At 41.4% G+C, this 26,441-nt stretch overlaps 1 protein-coding gene across 1 annotated transcript in view; it reads right to left on the minus strand.

The window, feature by feature from the left end:
* col5a2a (collagen, type V, alpha 2a) overlaps positions 1-18,457 on the minus strand; it is a 40,544-nt gene extending 22,087 nt beyond the window's left edge. Inside the window, exon 1 of the mRNA XM_083997258.1 lies at positions 18,188-18,457. Coding sequence (XP_083853384.1) covers positions 18,188-18,278 — 91 coding nt within the window. The 5' untranslated portion in view covers positions 18,279-18,457. The remainder of the gene's footprint in view (positions 1-18,187) is intronic.
* Positions 18,458-26,441: the final 7,984 nt, after the last annotated feature.

The raw sequence follows: 26,441 nt of genomic DNA on the forward strand, positions 1-26,441 counted from the left end.
TACGTATATATACAGTATATACGTATAGGGTTTGTTTGGACTTTCTGTGAGCGGAATATGAAATCAGCTGCAACCTTGAGTCAGTGAGCTACAGTACTGTAAATTGTCAGCAACAGGAAAGTACTGACTGTTCATGATCACTTTTATTAAGTTCAGTCCAAACTTTAAAATAGTGAATCTCCTATTGACCATGAAAACTGACCAACTTTAAAAGTCTGATTCCACGTTTCAGCGGCTCTAAGTGAACTTACATGTATCGCATGGGGAAAAAGATGCAGAGGGAGATAGGGCATATAGATGTAAGATCAAACAGGAATAAGTGCATATTAAAGGGATAGTTCAACATTTTGGCAGATTGGCCCATTGCTATAATCCCTATAGTTTTAGGAGTAGGTTTGTTGCCTTTAATTGTCAGTGCAAGTTATTTTTAGAATGGCGGAGCAGAGCCGCAAGCTGCTCAGAGCTAAGCTACGGAGGCTCATGGAATTCCTTAGTTTCCCTCATCAAACGCATCAAATAAACAATCCAACAACTACAAAACGCTCTCATGGACAAGTTGTGACCTGCACATTCACCACGCTATGAGATAATAACGGAACGTTACCAGACAGAGTTGTTGTCGAGGTAAATTCATGCAAAACCACTGATGCATGTCATCAATAAATGATAATCAAAAATGAAACAAGACAAACATAATGTGCAACTTCAAAATTTACTGACAGATGCAGTTTGGTGACCAAAGGATCAACAATATGTGCAAAGGCAGAATATTTATAAGGCTGACTATAATCATTGACAGTATCCCTATAAAACACACTGAAACAGATCAGTAAGTGATACCTTTATACTTCAGCGCCCTCATTGGTAATGGGAAACAGACAGTCAGTGAGTGAGTGATGCTGGCAAAAATAAGCACATTATGATGCATTCCTTCAATAAAACATGATAAAGCATGAACCAAGGACACCTGGGATGCTCATTTCAATATCATCCATCGGGATTAATCTGCATTAATGAAGTCGAGGTCCCGTGCTGGGACACATCCAGACTCTTGGTGAAAGATCAAACGAAGTTAAGGTACAGAAAGACAGAGGATGCAAGTGATAAATCACACTTAAACTTGCCTTAACAAGACGTCATTGGGACGCCTGAAACTCCTCTGATTAAAGGACGCTCTGTTCAAATGCACCATGTAATCAGACACTCTTAAACTCATTACATCTGATCTCACATCTCTGGGTGGTTGTGATTTGAGTAACATCCACAGTTTATATTTATTTTTCTTTCCTTTTTTTGTTTATCCTTTTCCCTTTCCTCCTTTAAAAAAAATCCTGGTTATCCTGGTTACATCTTAAAGCCTTCTAGTGCTGTTATTTGGCCTTGTTCAATTCCCATTAGCACAAAGATGAACACAAAGAGGCATTCACCCACACACAGAAGGCTCCAACTGTAAATGACCCCTTGACACACATCAGCCATCAGCATTCAACATAGACTTCTTATTGCACAGCTGGATGCTCGCCTCATCCAGCTGTGTTGGCTGACAACAACACCTTGTATCTGTGTATATTTAAGAAGATCGACACTCTCTAACAACATGAAGGTGCGTTCGCTTGCTCCGCCGGCCGCCAAGCATTTGACAAAACCGAATACACGACATGAAGTTTCCTGTCTTTTGATGGCCAGCTACTCCCACTATGCCTTTTTTTTTTACATGGAAAACCCAGTTCTCCACAGAACACCAGAGTGCATGATAGATTCTCCAATGTTTTTCACAAAACAAGACTGAAGTGATCTGGTATTGTGTCTCAAAAAGCTGCAGGTCAGAAATACTAGCTAATAGCTGACAGGATTTGATTGATACTGTATTGTTGCCCTAAATTGTTTAATGGACGTCAAACAAGCTAGATGTTGCCGTTCTAGAGCTGAAATGTGTGACTTTAGAGCTTCTCTGTGCTAAAACGTAGCTGGAGATTGACTTTTTGCTTTCGGGAGGTTTTGGGGAGAGTTTGAAATTTACTGGAAGAGAAGTGTGGTTTTCAGAGGAGTCTTAAAAACCCCACCGCAAGAGGAGGAGGAGGAGGAGGAGGAGGAGGAGGAGAGGGACGTTCACTTTTTCCCTCCTCTCAGCTAATTCATTGCAGGTTCCACACTTTTCCACAGACGCTGTAAAGGCACAGTTTGATCGTGACCACGGTGAAAAGGCATGCCCCCCCTCCTCTCCTCTCCAACCCCCCCCATCCTCCTTCTCCGACGGTGACTGCTTGATCTGGTTTTTCCACTAGTCAGCTAAGAGCGCAGACAGTTTCCTTCTCCTGATTTAAAACATGGAGTCTGGGGCTCTTCAACATGACTCATCTGTCTGCTCCGTACCTCTCGGTTAGCACAGCCCGTCAGACGTCAGCCAGATAACAAAGGGACCCAACTTCCTCTCTGAACTCATCCAACACTCAACTGTGAGGGGAAAAAAAAAAAACCTGGGGGAACGTACTGTTGATGTGAATTCGCTGGCAGGCAAAATAAAAAAAAGAAAGAGTTTAGTTTATGGATTTTCCTCAGCTAATATGGAAATACTCATAACATACTGTGTTTGGGGAGAATCTATTGCAGCCAGAAGTTGAGGGGTTAGAAAATGACCTTATGGAAACAATGAGTCATTTTTAAACTGGATCTCTCATTTCCTTTAGCGGAGAAAAAAGATGAGTGCAGGCTTGAAAGCTGACGGCCACAGAGTTGTCTGATTCTCAGAAAGATAGGCCTCATTGGATGGTGAGTTTATGGAACCAAACCACATGTAAAAATGTGTTTCCATTCCTTTTCTGATCAACTTTTTTTTTTACTGCAGTGAGAGTAACTTGCCCCAAATGACACGGTTAATACCGTGAGGAGCCCGGGCCTGATTCCTAGTCCAGATGCAGATGAGTTACAGCTGCCGAGGGGTAGGCTCTGCAGCAGCTGCTCCTTCCTGCTCCAGAACCCTCGGTGTCATGGCCGAACATAAATCTCCCCCTCTGTAAAAGGACCTGTAGCTCAACCATGTGGTTGGTCCACTGATAAAGCTGTCCATAAAAGCAGCCGTCCCTCAGACATCAGTCAAGGCCTTTGCCATGTTAGAGTCAAAAACACAGACACCCACCTTTTGGGTTCACATGTCAACACTGTGTTTTCTGCTTCAAAGTGAATCCACACCCTGTGATTACCCCTCACACTGTTAGCTTTTTATTTATTTATTTTTTTTAATCAAGGTTTTAATAAGCTGAGAAATGCGCCCTGTCTGCTCAAATATTCTGCAGCGTGGAGGATTTGCTGTATTGTGTTGACAGGGCTTGAAACGCTCTAGTTTGAACATGCTCTCCACCTTGGCTTCCACAAACAAAGCTCAGTATCTGAAGTGGGAGGAGTAGGAGGCTCAGGCCAGGAAAGTTGAAATGAATAAGTAGCTCGCTGATTACATGTCTGGGCTTTTCCATCAACAGGCCCCCATCTCCAGTGGGTCTTCCTTTAAAGAGGCAACCGCAGTTATGAGCTGTCCTCATCCCATGTTCAGCCATGTCAGATTGTGGTCCTGCTAAATTACCCTCCCTACCCCCCCCTCCCTCCCTCGCCTCTATCTATTCTGCTGATGGAAAAGAGCTGGTAACTTGAGGACAAACAAACCTGAATGTTAGAGTTGCTATAAAACAATCTTCCCTGAGTTTAATGGACTTAACTACAGGGGGGGGGGGGGTTGTAGAGAAAGATGGATGTCGGATGTAGCCACATATTCTCCAGCATCCCTCCCTGCCACTGTTATGAAATATTGATTGTAGTAAGTGAAAGTCCCCACATTTGCACCAATCCAACCGGTTCTGTGTCTTCACGCCATATGGAAATATGAAATTTACAGCATGTGAGTGTGCTCATTATGAGCTAAATACCCTGCTCAGCAGATGGCACGCACTAGCATGAATCATTTGCTGCAATTAGAGAATTAGAAAACACAAGCTGTTAGAAAATGGGGAGTGTAATCGACTCAACGGGGGAATGTTCCTAGCAACAAAAATGACAAAGGCCAAACCCTCCTCAGCTCTCTGGCCTGCAGGCTCTCACCAAGGTCAGGGTCAAAGTTCAAAACCAGTGCATTCTCTTCCTGGTCAGATATAACAACAGTTGATAATAAAAAAAAAGAAAAGAAAAAGAAACTGTGCTGCAGAATAGACAAGTTCCACACTCTGCACATAATCCTGTGGCTTTATCACCACATACATGCTTTAGGTCCATTTATCTGGCTGTTTTCTTTAGTAATAACAGTGAATGCTATTCACAGTATCAGTGAGAATATGAACACTAATGAGAAAACTTTCAAACTCCTCTAAGTTCCAGCTCTTCAGTCTCAAACAACTGCAGTTGAGCACACTTCGTGAATTTAAACCATACAATTGGACTGACTTCTCTAAAAAATGAGGGTTTGTGCTGTAACTATGATCTAAAATGACACATGCTACAGCATGGGAAGTTGTGGTTTATGTGTTAGTTTGAGTCCGTAACAAAGTAAATGACTATTCAACTTTACCAGGCGGATCTGTTTGGCGAGAAATGAGATCTTACACAAAGTCCTAGTAAACTGTTGAGCATGTGGTTCTCATATCCTCTCAGGACGGCTCCACTGCACTCCCATCAAGTTAAATAAAACACACTGACACACTTTAAACAATGTGCTGCACCACCTGTCCTTTTGTTTGTGAAGAGTGCCTTGGCATAAACTAGTGTATATACAGTAATGTGACAATACAGAATGTGATCAATCCCGTAAAACACTGTGACCTTTCCTGTGTCTTACACACCAGTGAAAAAAAATCTAATCTTTTAACTCAACTGATACATCTGTTCAATCGCCTCATATGAAAAAAATAAATAAAAAAAAGACACAACTTTGGGCTGGTTCACGTACAAGCAGGTATGTACCAGAGGAAAACAGGTGACGTCAAACATTCCAGTTTACCAGAGCAGAGCGTTAACATATACAAGGGGTCGGAGCACCCTGGTGTTTTACATCAACTGAGCACACAGCCAGATGTGAAAGAATAAACTGTTGACTGGGTGCACAGAGGAACTGAGAGGAAAGTTCCTCGAACTCGAGCTGCATGATCCAAACACAGAGAAATACAATTCTAGCTTTATATTCAAACACAAAAGTCAAGGAAACACAGACACCTGCAGCTTGACACTGTACATGTCATTAGAGTGAAGTGGCACAAGCACTACGGTGGAAGCTTGTATTTCCTCTCATCTTCTACACTGTTACTGTGGCTGTGATCCACTGACAATTTGACAGTACAACTATTACAATATGAACTTCTTTAAATTAAAAGCTGAAGCTCTTGATGGATGACAGCAGAACTGGTCATCTTTGAGGAATGTGTCAGCTTTGCTTCATTGAGATTTCAGATATGTAAATGTACCTAACTGTCAATCAATCATGATGCTTTGGAGTTCAAAAGTCATAGGAAAGAGAGTGGACAGGTGCAGTAATTCAAGAATCAAGTGGGGCGGCGTTTAGCTGAGAGAGCTGGTAGAGCTGCCGCCCCATGTTGAGGCTACAGTCCTCACTGCAGGCAGCCCCGGTTCGAATCCCGCATCGGGCAGCCCTTTCCTGCATGTCATTCCCCCTCTCTGCCTCCCCATTCCCTGTTTCTCTCTCCACAGTACTGTCGATTAAAGGCAATAAAAAGCCCAAAAAATAAAGAGGGCATTGCAGTGGTAATTGTCAGTTTGATAATAAAATCTATTCTGACCTAACCTGAATCCACCTAACCTAACCTCATTTAAATTAACCTAACCTAACCTAGACTAACTTAACCTAACCTAAACTGACCTAACTTAACCTAACCTAACCTAACCTAACCTAACCTAACCTAACCTAACCTAACCTAACCTAACCTAAATTGACCTAACCTAATTTAACCTAACCTAATTTGACCTAACCTAGACTAACTTAACCTAACCTAAGCTAAATTGACCTAACCTAACCTAACCTAACCTGTAATCAAAACACTATTTTTGAACATGCTTTTTGTTCAAATGTCTTTCTTACTACAATTATGGCTCACATCTCACCGGCATTTTTTTAAGCAGATGATGTGGAATTATCTGCATGGTTAGATAGCACTAGATTTAAGTGAGAAAAGATGTTTTTTTAGGTCAACGAACAGTTGACATCATTAAAATCCACACGTTGCACTGTTACGCACCCTGAACACATCTGTTTGCCTTTTTTAAGCGCAGGCTGAAGTGCTGGAATGAAAAGTCTCCCTCTCTTGTCTCTGCATTGCACTGTGATTACATGAGAATCCATGAACATAAACCACATATGTTTTTGCATTAATTTAACATGTTGTGAACCATTTCCTTGGTGCAGACTTGTGGTTTTCTGCCAAGAATAATCACCACAACAACCCAACAAATGTTGTGCAACATAAAGTTCAGCATATGGGCCACAAATTAAAGCTGGCAAAGATTTTGCACTTGGAAACGTTTTCAGCCATCTACGTGCTGTGAAAGATAAATGATGGACCAGCATGTTCACCCATTATCTTGCTTTAAGTGGGGAAGAACCCAGAGTTGTTTTATGAGGCATCCTGTATTGGTGGTGAGGAGCCACCCCAAAGGCAAAAGAGATTTATTGCCTCCACATTTTGTCTGACCTCAGAGCTACAGCAGTTTAAAGATGCTGCATCCCCTCCTCAAAACCAAATGGCTGCCGGAGGCTCCTTTTGTAAATCCCACATTTTCGTTCGCATTAGCCCGTGTTTTCTCATATCCTCGTCAAGCTCTCCAATCTTCCTTTCCCCCTCCTAATCCCCGTCAAAGCACACCATCTCTTCTCGGACTTCACCTTCACACTGCCCTCTCTTCTCCATTTTCTGCTCTCCTTTTTTATTCTCTTTCTTTCCTAATGCACCTACTTTAAGAGTGCACTTCTCTCTCGGTTTCTCCCCTCCTTGATCTCTTTTGTCTCTGTCTCCATTTTGTTATCCTCAAAAGCTCAGAGAAACGATGCAGCTGCTGGACCATGACTCCAGTGTACGCTGTATGATATGACCATCCCCTCAGGCAGAGGATGTTTCCCATAAATATTTACCTTCAAAAACTGGACTGCATATTGTGAGGCCATACGCTTGACATTATTTATATTTGAATTAGACTGTGAGCTTTAGCTGACCCTCTTATCCAGAGAATATAGATATTGCAGGATAAATTGTAAATCCAAAGACTGGCAGGATTAGCATTCAGATCACGACAGAACAAATAATCAGTATATTTATCATATCCCTCCCTTAAGCCCCTTTTTACACATTTAGGGACAATAAAATCAGTTATTTCAGTGGTTATCAAACTTTTTACACCAAGTACCACCCTAGAAAATTATTGCCAGAGCGGAGCTAACGGAGCTAACAGGTAAACAGATACACGTGGTATCGGTACTTGCTGATAACGACATCAGCATTTTCTGCAGGTTTTTGCTTGCATCATCACAACATCCTGCAAATGTAAATGCATTTTTGGCTGTGCATTTATGCAGTGGACGAATTTTCGGTGCATCTGAAATTCATTTCATTTTAATTACGTTTAATTCAGTGAATCTTTTGCGTACCACCTAGAGGGAGCCTGCGTACCACCGTGTACCAGAGTTTGAGAATCACTGTGAGTTATTTCAGTGATTGATCGTCCCTAAACCATAGCCACGGCTACATAAACATAAATTTGACAATATAAAGTGTCTGCACAATGACACAAACAATGCAAAAGTTTCCCAGTGCAGAAAATTGCATCACGATCCATCCAAAACACTCTTGTTTTAGAGTTATGTGACATGATTTACACAAATACAATTTCACAAATGGGTTGCAGTCCTGAAACCCGAAACACAAAGACGGTGTTATGTAGAGGTTTTTGGAGGCAGAGACTGAATTTGAAAGGGAAAAAAAATGTCTGAGCAGATGCTTAGGCCAGAAAAGAAAAATCCCTAGAAATATTTTGAGATATGCTTGATTTGGCCTAAGTCCAGTGACATCTCTAAAATGGAAACCATGACTTAATTCCAGGTGAACTACATCAAGTGTTCTGATGATACTTCCCAGAGTCAGAGTGTAAATTACAGCCAGGACAAGCAGCGTGGGTAGTTTCCAGTGCAGGTACAAAGCACCTGGGACCCTCCCTCACTGTTTAAGTCTCACTTTAAGCCAAATAGCACAGAGGCTCTGCTGGCCGGTAGCCACGATAGCTGTGGTTAATGTTGGCCCGATAACAGAGCACAGTGAAGAGCCTGGAAGTCAGTCCACACAGTGAGGCCCCTTCCCTACGGTGATATCACTTAGGCCCAAGCCCCAGAGGGGACGCACCAGAATTTATCACTTTCCCTTTATTACTAAATTGAGCCTTTGAAGTTTAACTGCTGCCTGCATTTTTGGTGAATGCTGGAGACAGACAGAGGCAGAGGTGACCAGGTCAGAGAGGCAGTATGCTGTGATGCTGTTTAGCTCGGTGAGGTCACCGAGGCCTGAGGTGACCACAGTCCACAGGCATCTCTTCTAAGAAACACTGCAGAAAACATTCAGTAAGAAGATATATTGTTTTTATTTCTTGACAGATTATGCAAATTATTACAGGTTCCATCCATCCATTGTCTACACTGTCTGTGCAGGGTCACAAGGGGGGACTGGAGCCAACTCCACTTTATTACAGGTTCTTACATAATTGTCCACTTCTTTTCTTTTCTTTTTTATGCTTTATGATTTACTCTAAAACTTCTGACCAAAGACAAACCAGCAACTGACAATTTATCAGCAACACACTACACACAAGATTGTACTTTAGGTTTACTTTGGATAGTGACATTGTTTTACTGCAGTCATGTTGACAGAAGTGTAGTAAAAGTTTAGCTATGCATAAAGTCATTACAATTACAAGTCATTACAATCTGTTTTGCTGTCAGTGTCACACACATAATGATATTATCATATCCAATTGGAATAAAGTCCACAACCAAAACAATAAGGGGCACAATGTATGAGAAAAGAAAAGCCTTCTCTTGTATCTGTCTTGAGATGATGAAAGTGAAAACTCTTTGTTGACTCCCAGTCACTAACCCACACAGAGCAGCTGGTTCAGTTGTGCTGCAGTAGATCACTTTAACACCTTTGGCCTCTAGGGCAACATGCTGCAGCCATAATCATTTTAGTGAGGGAGGATCAACAGAGTGTTAATCATCTGGGCTGTGTACAGCTGCATGGAACTTAGTGTCATATGTCTCTCCAATATAATCTTTATCATATTTATATGTATATACAATATATTTTAGTTTATCTTTTTTTTTTTTTTTTTTACTGTATTGTGTTTCAACAGTGTTATAGAGTTATAGAGTCTTGTTTGTGACCTTTCAAAAGAAATGAAATATTATATTACGCCATGTCCAAACTTAATTGTGGTTAAATCCAGTTAAATGCTCTCTCTCACAAACACAACCACTCACACAGAGATCAGTGCTACATGTTTCTAATGAGAGAAGTATGAGGTACTGTATATTCCATGTGACATTATAGCATCAACCAGTCAAGCACATTTTACTTGTGTCCTGAGAGTCTTCATCGGTGCCAAGCAGTGGATTATTTCTTGGCAGATCTGTTGCAGTTTGTTTGCTCTAACTCCTCCCTTTTCTGAGTAACTCCTGCATACTTTATTCAACATGTCATAAACAGCTGTGAGCGCCTACCAAATGTCTTCCCAAAAGGCAAGAAAATGGCTGTAATCATAGTTTTCTTGAGCTAACGAACTGCCAGATGACCTATTTTTGATAAAAGTTAGACCAAAGCTGACATGTTTCTACACTTTGGATGCAAAAAAAACTATTAGTGTTGACATTTTGCCCTTAACATAAAAAGCAAGAAAAAAAAAAAAAAAGTAAAACTGTGCTAAAAAAAAATCTTTGAAATAAGCAAAACATTGTTTTGGTTTCACGTCGCTCTTATCGTGGGCATGGATCGCAACGGCCATTAACAACAACCAGAGCTAAAACACGTGCTCTTCCAGAGGAAATTCCAATTTGACATGACTTCCTGTGCTGGAGTTAGAGCAGTCTGTTGCGATGTACACAGGGGCATTTGGCCTTGTTGACATGCACCAAACAATCCTCTGGGTTTCCCTCACACTGCCTCTTCTTCCACCACACCCTTTCACATTCTCACCGTTTCTGCTTCAGCCCTGTTCCTCTGTCCCTGCCTTGACTCCTCTTCTTCCTCCTCCTCCTCCTCCTCCTCCTCCTTTCTCTTACATCCCCCTGTTCTTTCCACTCTGATCTGCAACTATGCCAGTTGCTTTTCCTTGATGAGATGACTTTTTTTCTCTCTCTCCTCTTCAGAGAGCTTAGCCCAGGCCACATCAGTGAAACACTGACAAACAAGAAGGAGTAGAAGATTAAATAGAAATCAAGACTAAGAGCCTGTAGATCTCTAATTTGGCCCAGGTAAATAAATAGTGGCGTAATGCACAACACAGTTCAATCTGTGTAAAGCCCTGTATTTTCTGGTGTGGCTGATTAACTGAAGCCTGAGTGAAAAAGTCTATACACCACAGCAATTACATTGTTATTGTGCCAGATATTGTTTCTTCAGGGAAACCTTTGAGGCTCTGCTTTAATTCTGAAGTATATTTACAAGAACGTAAAGTGCTAGTGTTCCATATCACGTGTGTATGGTTTTAAAGCAAGTGATCTGTAAATTGCAACATCAGGCATTTTGGTTTGTTGCTCTCCAAGCTGAAATGTTTCTAACTCTCCAAAGTGTTGTGTAAACAAAAGCTTCAGCAGTGAGTGGGCTTGTGAAGACTGGCGAATAAATAAGTCCTAACGATTCAAATGCAAACTAAATCATCTCGTATTCGGCGTTAGCTTCGCCAGCTTAAGTCATTCTCACTAGCCCCGGCTCCTCTGGACACTTCATTGGAGCAGCAGTGAAATCATCGGGGTTAAATGGTAGCCATGAGTCACCCGGTATACAAGCAGACATTTCCACATATCGTCGGCCTGGCTCGATGTGAGAAGTGTCTGTTCGGGAACACTGACTGGACACTGCAGCCGGTGGCTGAAGGGACAGCACAGACTCACATTGTGTGAAAAGAATGTGCCCTTCTTTTTTATTGAATGACTTACTTCCCCAGCGGTCATGTTTTAAATCCATCACACAGAAACATCAAGAAAGCGATGCCATTTAAATGCAAACATATGATGATCCAGTGAGAAAAAAAAAAAAGATTCCTGGGTACACTTTAAAGGGATAGTTCAACATTTTGGCAAATTGGCCCATTTCCATAATCCCTAGAAGTAAGGTGTGTTACCTTTAATTGTTGGTGCAAGCTATTTTTAGAATGGCGGAGCAGAGCCGCAAGCTTCTCAGAGCTACGCTACAGAGGCTAATGGGATTTCTTTGTTTCCCTCATCAAACTCATCAAATACACAATCCAACAACTCCAAAATGCTCTCATGGACAAGTTGTGACCTGCACATTCACCACGCTATGAGATAATAACAGAACGTTTACGAGACAGAGTTGTTTTAGAGGTAAATTCATGCAAAACCGCTGATGCATGTTCCTGTTGGGGGCCATTTTTTGCCAAGCAGTCTCTGCATTTAACCCGAAAACGACTCTGTCTCGTAACATTCTGTTATTATCTCATAGCGTGGTGAATGTGCAGGTCACAACTTGTCCACCAGAGCGTTTTGGAGTTGTTGGATTGTGTATTTGATGAGTTTGATGAGGGAAACTATAAGAAATCCCATTAGCCTCTGTAGCTTAGCTCTGAGCAGCTTGCGGCTCTGCTCCGCCATTCTAAAAATAGATTGCACCGACAATTAAAGGTAACGAACCCACTCCTAAGACTATAGGGATTGCATGCAGGCAATGGGTCAATTTGCCAAAATGTTGAACTATCCCTTTAAATTTCCTCAGCACTACTTTAGCTTGTCACGTCTGCAGCCAAAATTTAACAGAAAATTAATCCTTTCATCACATCTGATTTCCTCTGTGCTTCATTGAAGTCTCCTGAAAATCTCCATCTAATGCACGTATCTGCCCTGTGCACAGTCTGAATCTGATTATAGATGACATTTCAAGAAACATCATACCCTCTGCTGAGGCCTGGCAGTGTTGCACGGCGAAGCCTCCAGCTCTACGTGCGCTGGCTCTCGACAAAGCTAAATGTTTTTTTTCTCTGTGAACACAAGCCTCCTGGTGAATATCCATGTTTTTGCTATGAAGGACTATTGTACGTTCATTATAATGATTCATTCTGCTTTTAGACCTTATTGCACTGATGCAGTGTGAAAATATTAAACACATTAGACCAAGCGTACAATTCTTCACAGGAGATCCAACATACTCAGTCCAAGTCACCTAAGGCCTCCGTCAGACACATTAGGCATAAAGTAAAATATATCCACTTTTTTGTGTGTATTTTCATAACTAACAGCAATCATTTGTGTAAGAACATGTCATTTAATATTATTGCATTTAAAAGGCTGCAGTAATGTGACTCCTGCAGCCTGAGCTGCCCTGCTGTGGAGGACCACCTGGATTCAGAAAAACCACCTCCAGGCGCTTTACCGCACTTATATGAGGCATTTCACTGTTGAGTCAATCAGCTGTCCAACAAGTTGTTAAGGGCCTAAACATATCTCAGGCCACATTGCTAACCCGTGTCACCCACCGTCACCCTTGTAGCTCCGCTCGTAGGCACTCAGAAGTGGTAATATACACAACCTAGCTACAACGTAGCATTTAGGCCGCACCACAACCTGCAATTATGGCCGACAGTCACCATACTGTGGCCGTTACACAAGTGAGCATAGTGTTTGAGGATCCGACAGACTTTAAAGAAGTTATGAGTTAACGTTACCTTCAAAAGGTGAAAGATAAAGAAAATATATGATGAAGGTCCAAAACTATGGGGTTTATTTAATTAAAATACCATCCAAGTATGCTTCCACTGTATTTAATGTCTTTCGAAAAGCTTAGCTCTGACCCATACACACGTTTTCTATTATGACAATAACTTTTAATCACTGACAGTGTGCATAATTTGAAAATTTACTGAACAGAAACTGTAATCTAATTTACCTGGCTGAAACTCTTCACTACAGACACACATGCAGAGAGAGAGAGAGAGAGAGATAAATAGAGAGAGAGCTTCCCAGATGGGACATAAAATTGGAGGATTTAACGCAATTATAGCCCTCTTTGAAATTGTCAGCAGGGGAGAGACAGAGAACATGTTCGAGGAGTACTGCATTACACCGAGGCCTGCCAACCTACAGAAGATAAGCTCCACAGGGCAAACGTCCTCCTGATCTCCTGGAAATACTACAACAGCTGTACAAACAGTCACTGTTCAGACAGGCTTCACTGTGACCAACAAATGGCTGAAGCATTGAAATAATGGTTAGGTTTGTTTTCCCGCCATTCGGAAATAGACAATATAACTTTTTAATAATTAAAATTAACAGAAATGATAATTAACAATGAATGATTACACAGGTATGCCAACGATTTAGTAGTGCACTTCTATACAGTAAGTGGACGACTAATGAGAAACAGATTTGGGATGAAGTGGTCAAACTGAGGTAGATATCCTTTTACACCTTGGTCAAGCTATGAAAACAGTGGACCCTACATTCCCCATGATGCTGAACTGAATATTATCTGCTACATCTGGATCCCTTTCAAACTCAAAAACTCCAGGTTCTTTAGAAATTGGCTCAACCCTGATGACATAATCGGGATAACATTTTTAAAAACCTTAAAATCTTGGGAGAGCTGGCTCCAAGACCCTATTTTAACTGGGTTAGAACCTGCTTCAGGGAAAATTATAACAGATGAATAGTTCCTCAGACAATGATTGTCTTAACCAAACTGTCCTAATTTAAGGATTACTGTTAATCTGTCATACAATTCACTTTCCCAATGTGCAATTATATCCATATGGCTTCTTATTACTGCCAAATGATGAAATATCAACAGGTAAAACATATTTATGTGCTGTGGCTTGGCGACCAAATGCACATTTCAATGGGAAATCCAACGGGTTACACAAATACATCAGTGGGATGAGATAAGAAAATGCTGTTGCTAGGTAACAAACATAAAATTGATAACAGCTGGATTGTGTTGTCAGACTGAGCATTTGGGGTTTCCCCTGCTGACTGAAATTCAGCCTTATACATGTCCTTTAAATGTTAGGCTAAACTTTTTTTTCTCTGCATTGGAGCAACAGACTTTGTGAACGGTGCAAATATCAAATCACATTAGTTTTACTAATTCAGTCATGTGACATGCAAATTTACTGTCCCACTTCCTGCTGTGCAACCGCTGCAACATTTTTAATCCAAATAAAAAGAAGTACAGTGCTGAAAACTCCACCCATTCTGTGGTTTTAAGTCCTGGCCGGCCCCCACCCCCCACCCCCACATGGACAAGTCAAGGATCACAGGGGAGATGGGCAAGTAGGTGCCAATCAAGCACCAGGAAACGTGACAGGAGGAGCCATAATTGCACGGCGTTTAAACAAACAGTTTCTTTAACTTGAACCTGCGGAGGAGTTCACTGGAAAGATAAGAGAGATTACACACTCTCAGCTTGTTCAGGCAAACTGTGAGCCGGTGTAAGCACCACATCTGTCTGAAATGCTCCAGTTACCTGAAAGCAACACTGACACATTACGTCTATCAGCCATTTTACATCCTCCTACCTCCCCTTCCAACTATCTCTAAGGCTAAGACTGTTTTTTCAAATATATTTTCCATATACTGCCAAAGTGACTATTTTCACATCTGGAAGTCATCCCCCCACCGCCCCATCCCACGCCTCCATTTGCTGACTGCAATAATTTGGTTTATAAGTAGTTCCCATGGAGCGGGTCCACACAGGAGAAGGCTGCATTAAAAATCTATCAGCTCCATCATCTGTGCCACCAAGACCACGGAGGTTCACGAAGCTACTACTCCAGATACCTGATGAAACCTCCTCAAACTCAAGTACAATGTACAAATCTTGTGAGCCCCGACCCCCCCTCCTTCTTCACTGTGGAAGAAAAGAGGCGTGTAATCAAGTCATAGCTCAAAAATGCAGCATGTGTTTCTAATCAAAGCCGTCTGTGGACCTGGTTGAATTCACATGTTTGGCTGTTGCAGCTTTGGTAGAAAACAGCCCATTTGTTGCGATGTCAGTGATGTGGCAACAACAACTGGAACCAATTTGGAGGACAGAGTGACCTAATGTAGGTTTTGTTGATTTGAAATACCAGATTTTCTGCTCTGGGCTTGTGGGGGGGGGGGGGGGGGGGGGGGGGGGGGCTGTTTGGAGCTGGTTTTTTGGTGGAGTTTGGCTGCCATGACCTGTCAGAAATCTGGTGGTGATGAGACTAAAATGTGGCTCTAAAGTTTCTAGAAGCCTGGCTATAGTCTATAGTCTCTTTGATGTAAGGCACTAAGTGGCATCTTTGAAGATGTTTTACAGCTATGTCAGTGTCTGGGAGGAGAAACGTTCAACACACACACTTTTGGCTGAGGTCTGGGCACAGACTCTTGTTTTTTTGTTATTGGAGTCAGTGATCTATTGCTGCTTTTTTTTTTCCTTTTCCATGTTCACATCCCTAAACCTTACTCTAAATATTATTCGAACACTTCTAATGTAGGTCGTAGGTTTCTGTATGAGGCCGTTCTGTATTTGTATCCTGGTAAATCTTACGCTGGCGTCACCATTTCCAATTGTGAGCTTAAAGTCTGCTCCTTGATCTGATTTGCCAACTTATGTTCTTCTGCGAGCAAACTTTCCGCACATGTGCAGCAGGCATATGACTTTCATCTAGAGCTGTATAACTGCACTCGCTCAAGGTTTCAACATTTGCTTTAAACATGTTTTCTGGCTTAAGTCTTGAAGCAGCACGTCTTAAAGTCAGAAGTCCCTGAGAAATCTTTCTGTCCTTTTGCTGACTTCTTTTTATTTTCTGAAGATACTGAAAAATATTGCCTAGGCCTTTCTCAAAGTGTGGGTCTGCTTACAATTATGTTGTTTCACGAACATTAAGCCTCACTCGGTTTGCAACTTTCCATATAAAAGCCCCAATTAAATGGAGTAATGCTGGTAAACAGAACAATATTGCATTTCAAGTCGTTGTTCCTTACACTGAAAGGCTTTACGTTTTAATTGCTTGCTTCATTATTGTTCTGGAGCTGAAACAGTGTGACAGAACTTTTTTTTTCACATGAGCCTGGAGTTCTTCTTACTGCCCAACAAGGTTAGTGAGCTTACAGCTTACATCTATTTGCACAGCGAGAGAAATGCCAAGAAATCTGCACATCATTCAATACTAATGTAACCAATCTTTCTGTGGAACGAGCCATGATCGCTCCCTCGCCCACACGCACACACACACACACACACACACACACACACACATACACACAAGTACAATGTCTCAAAGCTCTGGTGAACCACATTTTCCCTTAGTCCACGAAAAAACCATGAACTTTCCACTGTTTTTATTTGGTCGAAATGCAATCACCTCACCCACCGCTGCTCCATGGAAAGAAGCCTGCTGCTGTTTCACATGAACAAATATGGACAGAGACAAGGACGAGAAGCTGACTCAAACAGAGCTTCTGACAAATCCCACAAGTAAAACAAATATATAGTAATTAACAATCTGTTTCTCTGCTTTTGTCAAAACAGCACAATTACAATGTCATCATGGCTGGTAAAGTCGTGTCTTCTCTCTTTTATCTATTTCAAATCTGATTCACCTCAGTTCTCTTGCTACATAAATACCTGCATTGGGATTTGTGTTACGTTATTTGTTCAGCACAGTTACAGTACAATGCGCACAAAGAGAATGAGCCATGTTTTTAACCCCACCACAGGGTGGCGCTCTCCTTAATGCCACACTATCGCACAGCTGCCTCTGCTTTATGTGAAACTGAACTTAAAGGGTAGATCCAGCTCATTTTAGTTAATGATACAATGAAAGAAAAATTAAAATTCCCCGTAGAGAATGACAGCTTTAAAATAATACATAAGTCTGTACTGTACACTGCTCAACACCAAACTCCATCAGGGAGCCATCAAATAATCTTTCCAGTGCTCAGTGAGGGCCCATGACATCATTTGAAGAAACAACACGGCCCCTGTGACGACACACAAGATCAAACACACACACACACACTCACAGCGGGGGAAAAAAGGAAGAAAAAAAAGTGGGGGAAGCACAGTTCAAGTAAAACAAGAGTGCTCAGGTGTTCCAGCTCTGGGTGTTGCCAGCTGAAGACATCAGCAGCCCCACAGTCAGTGACTCAGAGAATCCAACAGCATCTCTGCTTCTCATGTCTCCTCACATCTGCCCTGAATTAACATGGAGTCTGTGTTCCCTCAGAGGCACGTGAGCCCTGGTGCTGAAATTCTTTTTGCAGATGTACAATGTAGTCCAATGAGGGAAAAAAAAAAACAGGGGGAAAAACGGTTGTGGTAACGCTTAATGAATGTTCCAAAGTGCTGGAGTGGTACTGGAGTAATGTAAAACCGCAAAAAGGTGCTCATTTCCCTCCTCTGCACATTTTCAGTTGCCTGAGGGTGACATCACTTGCAATCACTGACAGATGTCCACGGCACCGTTTCCTGACATACAGGGCACATTTGCCAACTGCACATAATCCAAACTAGAGCTTCTCAACATCTCTTTTAATTCTTCTCTAAACTCCACAGACTGTTCGGTGTCCAAGTAAAGCTTCCCTCAACCCTCTCCAGCAGTGATGGAACTGTACATGTTCCATGCTGTCTCTACACGTCCAGCAGAAAACAATAGAGCGAGGGGGAAAAAAAGTTGTCATGTACGAGGAGAATTTACTTTGGCTAAAGAAAATTAAAGCATGTTGTTGGAGATTAACAGTCTGTCTTATCTAAAAAAAATCCCTTAATGAAAAGCACACTGTTGTAAATTACTTTAAACCACAGGGAGAAAGAAAAAGGAACTAGACTCAACCCAGCTTCTGCTTGGACAAACACAAACATATAAAAAAAAGTCAAATGTAATGTCTGCAGGTCAGCCAACTTCACACATTATAACCAACTGCAATTAGGTGTTAAAATAAACAGAGGGGTTCACTTACCACTGGTCCCATCTTGACATGTAACAATCAAAACCTGAGCCACGGAGACCACCAGAAAAAGGAAAGTCCTTAAATGCACAAAGCTCATCATGTCTATAAGAAAGACATGGGCTTTCCTTGGGTGCAAAGGGGGAAAAAAGGGATGAAAAAAGGAAAAAAATGCTCAGGTTATCACTGCACCACCATGAATACAAGAGTGCCTCTCCTTGTAAGCAGCAAGCAGACCCAGCCCAGACTGCGTGAGTGCTTTTTCGTGTAGTTACAGCTTTAAATGAGAAGAATGCTGGCCAGCCTAATTTTCCTCCCCCTTTTGTCAGCCCTCTCCCATAACCATCCTCTCACAGGCTTTTGTGGCTGTGGGAGAACTACACCCATGTTCACAAGTTCTCATACTTTCCAGTGATTCTTTCTGTCCTCGAAAATCTAATCGTCTTTAATCTGAAACACAGAAAATAGATGCACGTGAGCTGATAAGGGAAAAAGAAAAAAACAACTTTGTTTCTTTCAAGATGTCACAGATTTTTTTTTTTTTGCCTCTCCTCAGAGGTGGTTGCTAAGCAAGATCATAAAAAGTGCTGTTTTATTGCAGTCTGTGGGACACCAAACAAGAGACAGAGTAAGCTGAGAATCCCTTTTTACTGGGCAATTAAAAGTAAGAATAGAGTTTTATAACCCTATTCTTTTATGATGAATTGAAATTGAAGTGAAGAAATTGAAAGCACACAACGTCGCTTGTCAAATTGTTTGCGTATAAAATCACCGGTAGGCTATCTCTTTAATCAGACTGTCTTCACTTGAAAAAAGGCAGAACTGTGTGTGACAGGCACTTTGGGTGGTCGTGACTGTAGGTGGCCATCCCACAGTGTAAATTTAGACAGAAATCTGGGGTCAACACCTCTTGACTTATGGTGAGAACATGGAATCCACCCACAGTGCCAGTTTTATATCTGATAAGAGCACGACATTCAGCTAAGACTGTTGGATTTTTATTGCATCGATTCAGTGTGTCACACTAATGCAGCCTCTAAGCTTTAAGAACATATGTTGCACTCATATTCTTTTTTTTCTGTCACTGTTGGTGCAGCACATGCAGTATTGCATACACACCCAGCATATACAAACTTCCTAATTTGTATACAGACCTCTTGACAAATACATATTTGACCATGTGTCAGGGACAACTCGGAATGATGAGTTATTCCTCCTCCCCCCTCAAGACACTGAGGAATCTGTTGTGGTTCAGCTCTCTAAGTCAGTGAAAAGGAGGCACTGATTCATCTGTGGGAAAATCAGAGACATAAGAGGAAAAAGAAAAAAACACAGAAGAGAGACTATATGGTGAGATTTTGGTCAGGAAAAATAAATTCTGGACAAAACCACATGATTCAGTCATTAACCATGGATACAAATAAACATGTATATGTGACTTTAACTGGATTCACCTTCTTTTATTCTCATCTATAATGCCAGATTTTGTGACACATGTCTGACCCTGGGCTGTGTGACAGGAAACAGCTGTGTGCCATGTTCACAAGGTGCTAAAAGCATCAGGTGATTGGCTCTCTCGCACTTTTGTGTGTGTGTGTGTGTGTGCCTGTGTGTGCACGTATCCTTGCGTGGATGGAGAGAGAGGGGGGTTCAAGAGACTAGAGCAGAGCAGGGTTAATGAGAAAGACAGCTGTTTTCGTGTCGGCCCCGCCCACAAACCTGGTCGGCCAATTCAGAGTCCCTCCGCTACAGGACTCGCAAGAAGCATCAGTTGTATTTTCTGTGAAAACTGAAGACTGCAGGAAACATCAGGGCACTGCTAACACGGCCTGTTGCTGCCTGTTTGCCAGAGGCTTTGTCCTTTAAAGACATTTGCCAAAGGGAGTACAGGAGCTCTAGGAATAAGTTTGTGTAAATCCTGGTTTGTCTCCTATGGTGTGAACACAAGGCAGTCTTGCAACTGATTTCTTAACATCAGTTTTTACTCTGCATTCAGAGTCTATGTTCCTTACTACATACACTGTATTATTCATCACAGACACCTTTATATTTAATACGTTTTAATATTTACAGTAAAACAGAGTACAAATATGGATATACTTTTTGAAAACAGGCTAAATACCTAAGACAACTGTTGTTTCTACCAGCATACTTAAAGGATAATTACCGTTTTTTACAATCTGGACCTTATTTCTAGCATAAAATACGATCATTTACTCACCCAGATAACTTTGGAGTCATTACAAGTCATTCCGAGGAAATTAGCTCCAGCCGAGAGCCGCGTATATTCCGTATAATGCGAGAACACGGGGCACGCAATGTAGCCTCTAAATCACACATTTTCCGCTGCGAAACTCGTTCATTTCACCAATATTTTGTTATGATACGCTAGTGCTATTCCCCTCCGAGCCCGTGGTGGCATGTTATCAACATCCGGGGTCTGTAGGTTGACCTACTGACCTCTGACCTGGATGATATCATCTTCGACTGTGGTGCGGCGCTGCGCGGCTTTTTGCTAGCTATGGTTCAACAGCTTCAACAGGCTTCTTCTCTGCAACCTGGACTCACTAAAGCTTCGGCTAGTTGAGCTAAAAATGGACCCGAATGCCGAAGCAGAATGATTATTATCAGAATGAGCCGGGAAGCGGTCGGAGATGACATCATCCAGGTCAGAGGTCAGTAGGTCAACCTACAGACCCTGGATGTTGATAACTGAATGAAATGAACGAGTTTCGTGGTGGATAATGTGTTATTTAGAGGCTGAATTGCGTGCCCCGTGTTCTCACATACGCAGCTCTCGGCTGGATCTAATTTCGTCGGAACGACTTGTAATGACAGCAAAGTTATCTGGGTGAGTAAATGATCGTATTTTATGCTAGAAATAAGGTCCAGATTGTAAAAAACGGTAATTACTATTACTATTTTCAGCTGCGGATGAAGACACATTTAGTTGTATATATATGTATGTATGGCAATAGGAGGGTGTACAAGTGAATGAAGTGAACTGCAGTGCCAAATGAAATATGTTTTGGTTTGGTCTGAATATAGACTCACCCATATTAAATTTGAACCTGCAAACAAATGTACTTTGATGCAGATTTTAAAACTACTGGAGAACAATAAGGATACTCAATACATCTGATTGGCCTTGACCATAAAACAAATCAACAAATGAAGTTCTGCCTGTGTGGATTGCTTTTTTGTGTTACTCTTCTTCAAAAAAAAAGTAAAGTTATGTGGACTGTGTGTGAACAGTGTACATCTACATTTTGGGTGATTCCCCTAATCTGTCCAACAAGCAGCACAGGTCACTCTACAGTCCTGGTTTCTTTTTACATAAAGGCTCAGAGTCATGAATAAATGTCAGGTACGATCATTATGCTGTCATCACTAATAGCAGTGTAAAATAGAGAAGGATTATTACTATTCTGATTTGAGGGGGTTGAAGATTATTATCCAACTCTGCTTCCTGCCTTAATTCTTGTGACCTTCCTTGACTGAGCTGCAAAATAAAACTTTCCTTTGTTATGATTAGACTGAATGAAATAGTGCAGGCTGGAGTAAGATGTAGGCTGTAATTTTTAAATAGAGTGGTGACTCATTTACATTTAGCCCTGTATCATATTAAAATAACTAATGAAAGACCAACATTATAATACATACTTATTGCTGTGGTTTCGTAACTTAAAAAAACAAACAAAACCATGTCATTAAATTGATTTTTGATTGAATTCTTTATTGTGCCAAGGGGCAATTAGGGGGCAATATCATATGTATCTGATTGTGCCAGCAGCTGGTGGCACAATCAGACACATAGGATAAAACACTGGAAGAAATAGTAAAATAAGTACTAATACAAAAATACAATTAACACATGTCATCAATACACAATACACCAAATCTGTACAATCTTAGCACTGGTACCTACCCCCACCACATACAACAATGCTGGTGGTTCTGTTGGGGGTAAACAAACCCTCAGGTAAAGCTGCCTACCTGTGAAAGCTTGTCAGTCAGCTAATATGGAACAGACTTGCCTGCTGCACATGCAATGCTGGATTAGTCTGTGACACAGTGAAAGCATACGTACATACAATAAATGTATGGCAAAAAACAAACAAACAAAAGAACCCACTAGAAATCCTATTACATTTTCAAAGACGAGTTTAAAGGAGCTAGCCTTCTAAGATTTGATAACTTACAGTAACCTACTAGTCCAGCTGCAACTTCTGAGCTTCACAGTTGAATCTGGCAAGGCAAGGTAAGCTTATTTGTATAGCGCATTTTTACAAACAGTGTGTCTCTGAGGGCTTTATAGCATCATCATCCTCTGCCCTTAGACCCTCACATCGACTGAGGAAAAACCCTTAACAGGGAAAAAATGGGAGAAATCTGAGGGTGAGCAACAGGGAACCCTCGTCCAGGATGTGCCATACCTGTATGTTGTGTACAAATTGGCAACTAGATAGATAGCTTTTTTGTTCTCCACTGTTCTTCATTGTAGTAAAATCACAAGTGATACAAATTACACTAGTGATGGGTATCATACATTCATCTGTGACAGAGTCGTATCAATTCCGGGAACCTTAACAATTAAACTGTGTTCAGCATTCAGCACCTTACTATTAATCCAAATCCACTAGCCAATACAGTACAATTAGCTCTAATAATTCATGGTAGAGAGTCAAACAACTTGTAAAATCATTGCAGAGGAAAAACTCAATTTTGGCCTAAAATAAAATGTGCTTGTTACATGTGTTTCGTTTCCTTTGTGTTTTTTGTCACTTGCTTGTAAATCTGTCCTGGCAGAGGAAGGTGAATAGAGGGTCTTCACTGCAATCTGAGGGAGGGGCCATGCAGCAACCGTCCTGCAGCCTGACACCAGTTGTAGTTCAGGTAAACATGTTTTCTCCCTCCAGATGTAACTCTTTATGTGTGTGACTATGACTAGTGCTGAGGGAAGGCTGCAGCCAAGCGTGCAGCTTGAAACTCATGCGTACCCTTTTATTATCCTGATTCTTTAGTCCAAAGTACATTCAAAGTAAAAATACACCTACGTGATTGATAGATTTTAACAACATAATATAATTCTTCACTCAACACATTTCTTTCCTCGTCAATTCTGCACACACTATTTCTTCAGATACTTTGAGCAAACATGGCAGCCCACAAGAGCTAATGAAATGTTGCTCATGTCACTTATTAGACAATGGACAGGTTTTATTTCATATGAAACCCTGCTGGCTCTTTCTATTGGTTACACTTCTGCTGTTAAGTCTGCATTGGGATGTGTTGTACATTCTAATGGGTGTGCAGCATTTCAAGTAGGCTACTGTAGGAGGAAGTAGTTCACAAAAACTCTGCTGTGGGACATCATCCTCCATTTCACTCCATAGTCTCCTCCTGCAGTAGGCTAATAAACTCCTCCTATTGAGATTTTCCTATTTCATTGTCATGTGGAGGGCTGTCTGTAGAGTAAGATGGTGTCCAATGGCAGCCAATCAAAGCCTTTGGTTCTATGATTGTGCCTAAACTGCATCACTGTAGACGTCACACGTTCTCCTCCTCTGATATGATGTTCATTTGTCCCTGTAGCTTAAGTTGATGACTGTAGCATTCTTTTCAGCGATGCTGAATAGGCATTTCACCATTTCAGTTGCCAAATAGCACTTGTGGAAGAACAATGAGGCCAAGGATCTAAAAGTATGATACAGTCTCTGAAGCCTGTTGTGATTTTTATTTTCTTGTCTGTGGGCTTTCTAATAAAAAGACACACCATGTAGTTGCTGTATTTGCTTTATCTGATGGTATTGTTTTTAATTATAGTACTGGTACAGTCCCAGATAACCTTAGTTTTGGGCTTTAACAGAGAATGGAAATAATTAGCAGTCTCTAAGTCACCATGGCTCTGCCTGCCAAAATTTCTGCAATAAACAGACTCTGTAGCCAGAGCTCACACACCACCAGAAAGCTCACCCTTGCTCATAAAACTGTTGTCCATTACCACAAACCAGTATCATTTCCACCTAGGATTTCAAAGATCACATTTTCATCCACAAGACGGAATTCCTTTTACTCCTGTCGCTGTCTTGTAAACGGAGCTATTGGATCAGACATGAAGAATGTCGGAGCAGATGGAACGCACATGGTGCCCATTGTAAAAGGCAGACCTCCATGTTGTATTTCAGAATATATCCTGTCGAACAATCACAAAGAGCTACAGTAAGACAGAAACCTGCTGAAGATGAACATCTGACACTGCAGTATTATAAAATTTAGATCAACAATAATTCCTATTTATTTAATATAAAATATATTAATATTATTATGGTAACACATATTTGCCATTAAATAGGTGCTTATTAATATGCATACTAGCCCTTTATTTTGAAAATAATAAAAGGCATTTGTAGGCTGAGATATTAAGGGGGATTCAAAATCAAACACTGCAGATGCCCTGGTGGTCAACTGAGGTACTGACTATCAGTAGCCAGATAATATGGTTATTATTGCTCACCCCTCATTGTTTCCAAATGTCAATGTTTACATTAACGTCTTAATTTGGCAAACACTTTCATCAGTTTATCCAAAGTGACGTGAAAGTGAGGGATGTCACTAATGCGACATTTATTTATACAGCACATTTAAAAACCAAGTTGATAAAAGTGCTGTAAAAGACACACAAATAATACATATAATGACAATAAAACTACATAGGACGCAGGTAATGTACAGTAATACATTCAATAAAACAATAAAACAGACATTAACATGAGATGCTGCATTCACAAGACAACAGATGGCAAACTGAATGTCATTTTAGTGGACGAGAGAATGACAGTAAAACTAGAGGAAGGCCGGCAAAGAATACCGTTGCGAACGGCAATGCCGTCCAGAATTAAACTTTGGGCATTCACTGCGACAGTATCTTCAACCGGATGTGACATATGAGTTAAGTATGTCGACATCGCCATAGCAACATAGTGATGCATTTTGCCGTTGTGCCGTCCCGTCGGACCGTTGGTTTGTTTTTACCGTTCCGTCCAGCGGCATTGGCCGTCTGCCGGACTCCATGTGAATGCAGCATAAACCGTCATTGCAGTATAGACCTTAGTCTATTTACCACATACTTAAAGCAGAAGTAAGCGGAATGTTTGTGTTAATATACAGTAATTCTTAAATAGTTCTATCTTCCGACAGCAATCACTTACATAGAGTGTTTGGTCTGAAACACCGGTCTGTCAGTCACTCTGCTCTGCTCTGAGCCCAGGAGAAAACTTTCCTTGTATCCTACAACCTTTATCCAATGAGGAGAGAGAACGGCATAAAGGGGCGGTCCTCTCTGTGTGTGCAGTTAAGGGATGCGCGTGAATGTGGTGACGTAGGGACGAGGGCGGGGACTGCTAACTCCATCGGCTGACAGGAAGTTAGCCAAAACAACCGGATCGCTTACTTCTGCTTTAATACAGTACAATAAGATTTTCACCAAAGTGCTGGTTCGGGTTTTGGAAGTGTTAGTAGAGAGGGGCGTTCCTGCTCTGGAAGGTTTTGGTAGATGGTTTATCCATCAGGCAACCACAGATAATAACAGTCTGCACTGTCATTACCACGTGTGCAAGGATGGCAATGTCAGATGACATTCCTTGGTGGATTGCAGTGGCTGAGACAAATAAAATTCCTTGGTATACTGAGCTATAAATGAATTAGTGAAAAGCTGCTAGTAAGCCTCACCAGAACTGCCTGTGTAATCTCTAAAACAATGCAGAAACCTCCTTCCTCCATGCCCTCTCGAACTTGGAGTTGGGGGGCTGGTGTTTATGTCCAACAATTTTTCCATTAAAAATATGTAAATCCAGCATGTGTGGAGGTGGGAAATGATCCAGGGTACAAATGTAGCTGTACGGAATGGCTATGAAACACTTGTGGCTGAGCGACGCACTGTACAGTAAGCACCACAGTTTGTGTCATGTCATGTTTGTATTGGCCATGGACCTTTGTTGCACGTCATTCCCTAACACTATCCCCCATTTCCTGTCACCTCTCTACAGTTAGCTGTCTAATAAAAGGCACAGAATGTCCTTTGAGTAATTATTAAGTAAAACAACAAATTGGATGTCCTCATTGAATCAGGCAGACTGTTCCAGAGTCTGGAGGCTCTCACTGCACATGCATGATTTCCCTATGAGTTTTGCAGAAGTTCAAAGGAACTCATTGGCAGTCTTATGGGTACATTCCAAAGGAGCAATGAGTGCAAAATGTAGTTTGG

The sequence above is a fragment of the Trachurus trachurus genome, assembly GCF_905171665.1.
Source record: "Trachurus trachurus genome assembly, chromosome: 21".
Lineage (NCBI taxonomy): Eukaryota > Metazoa > Chordata > Actinopteri > Carangiformes > Carangidae > Trachurus > Trachurus trachurus.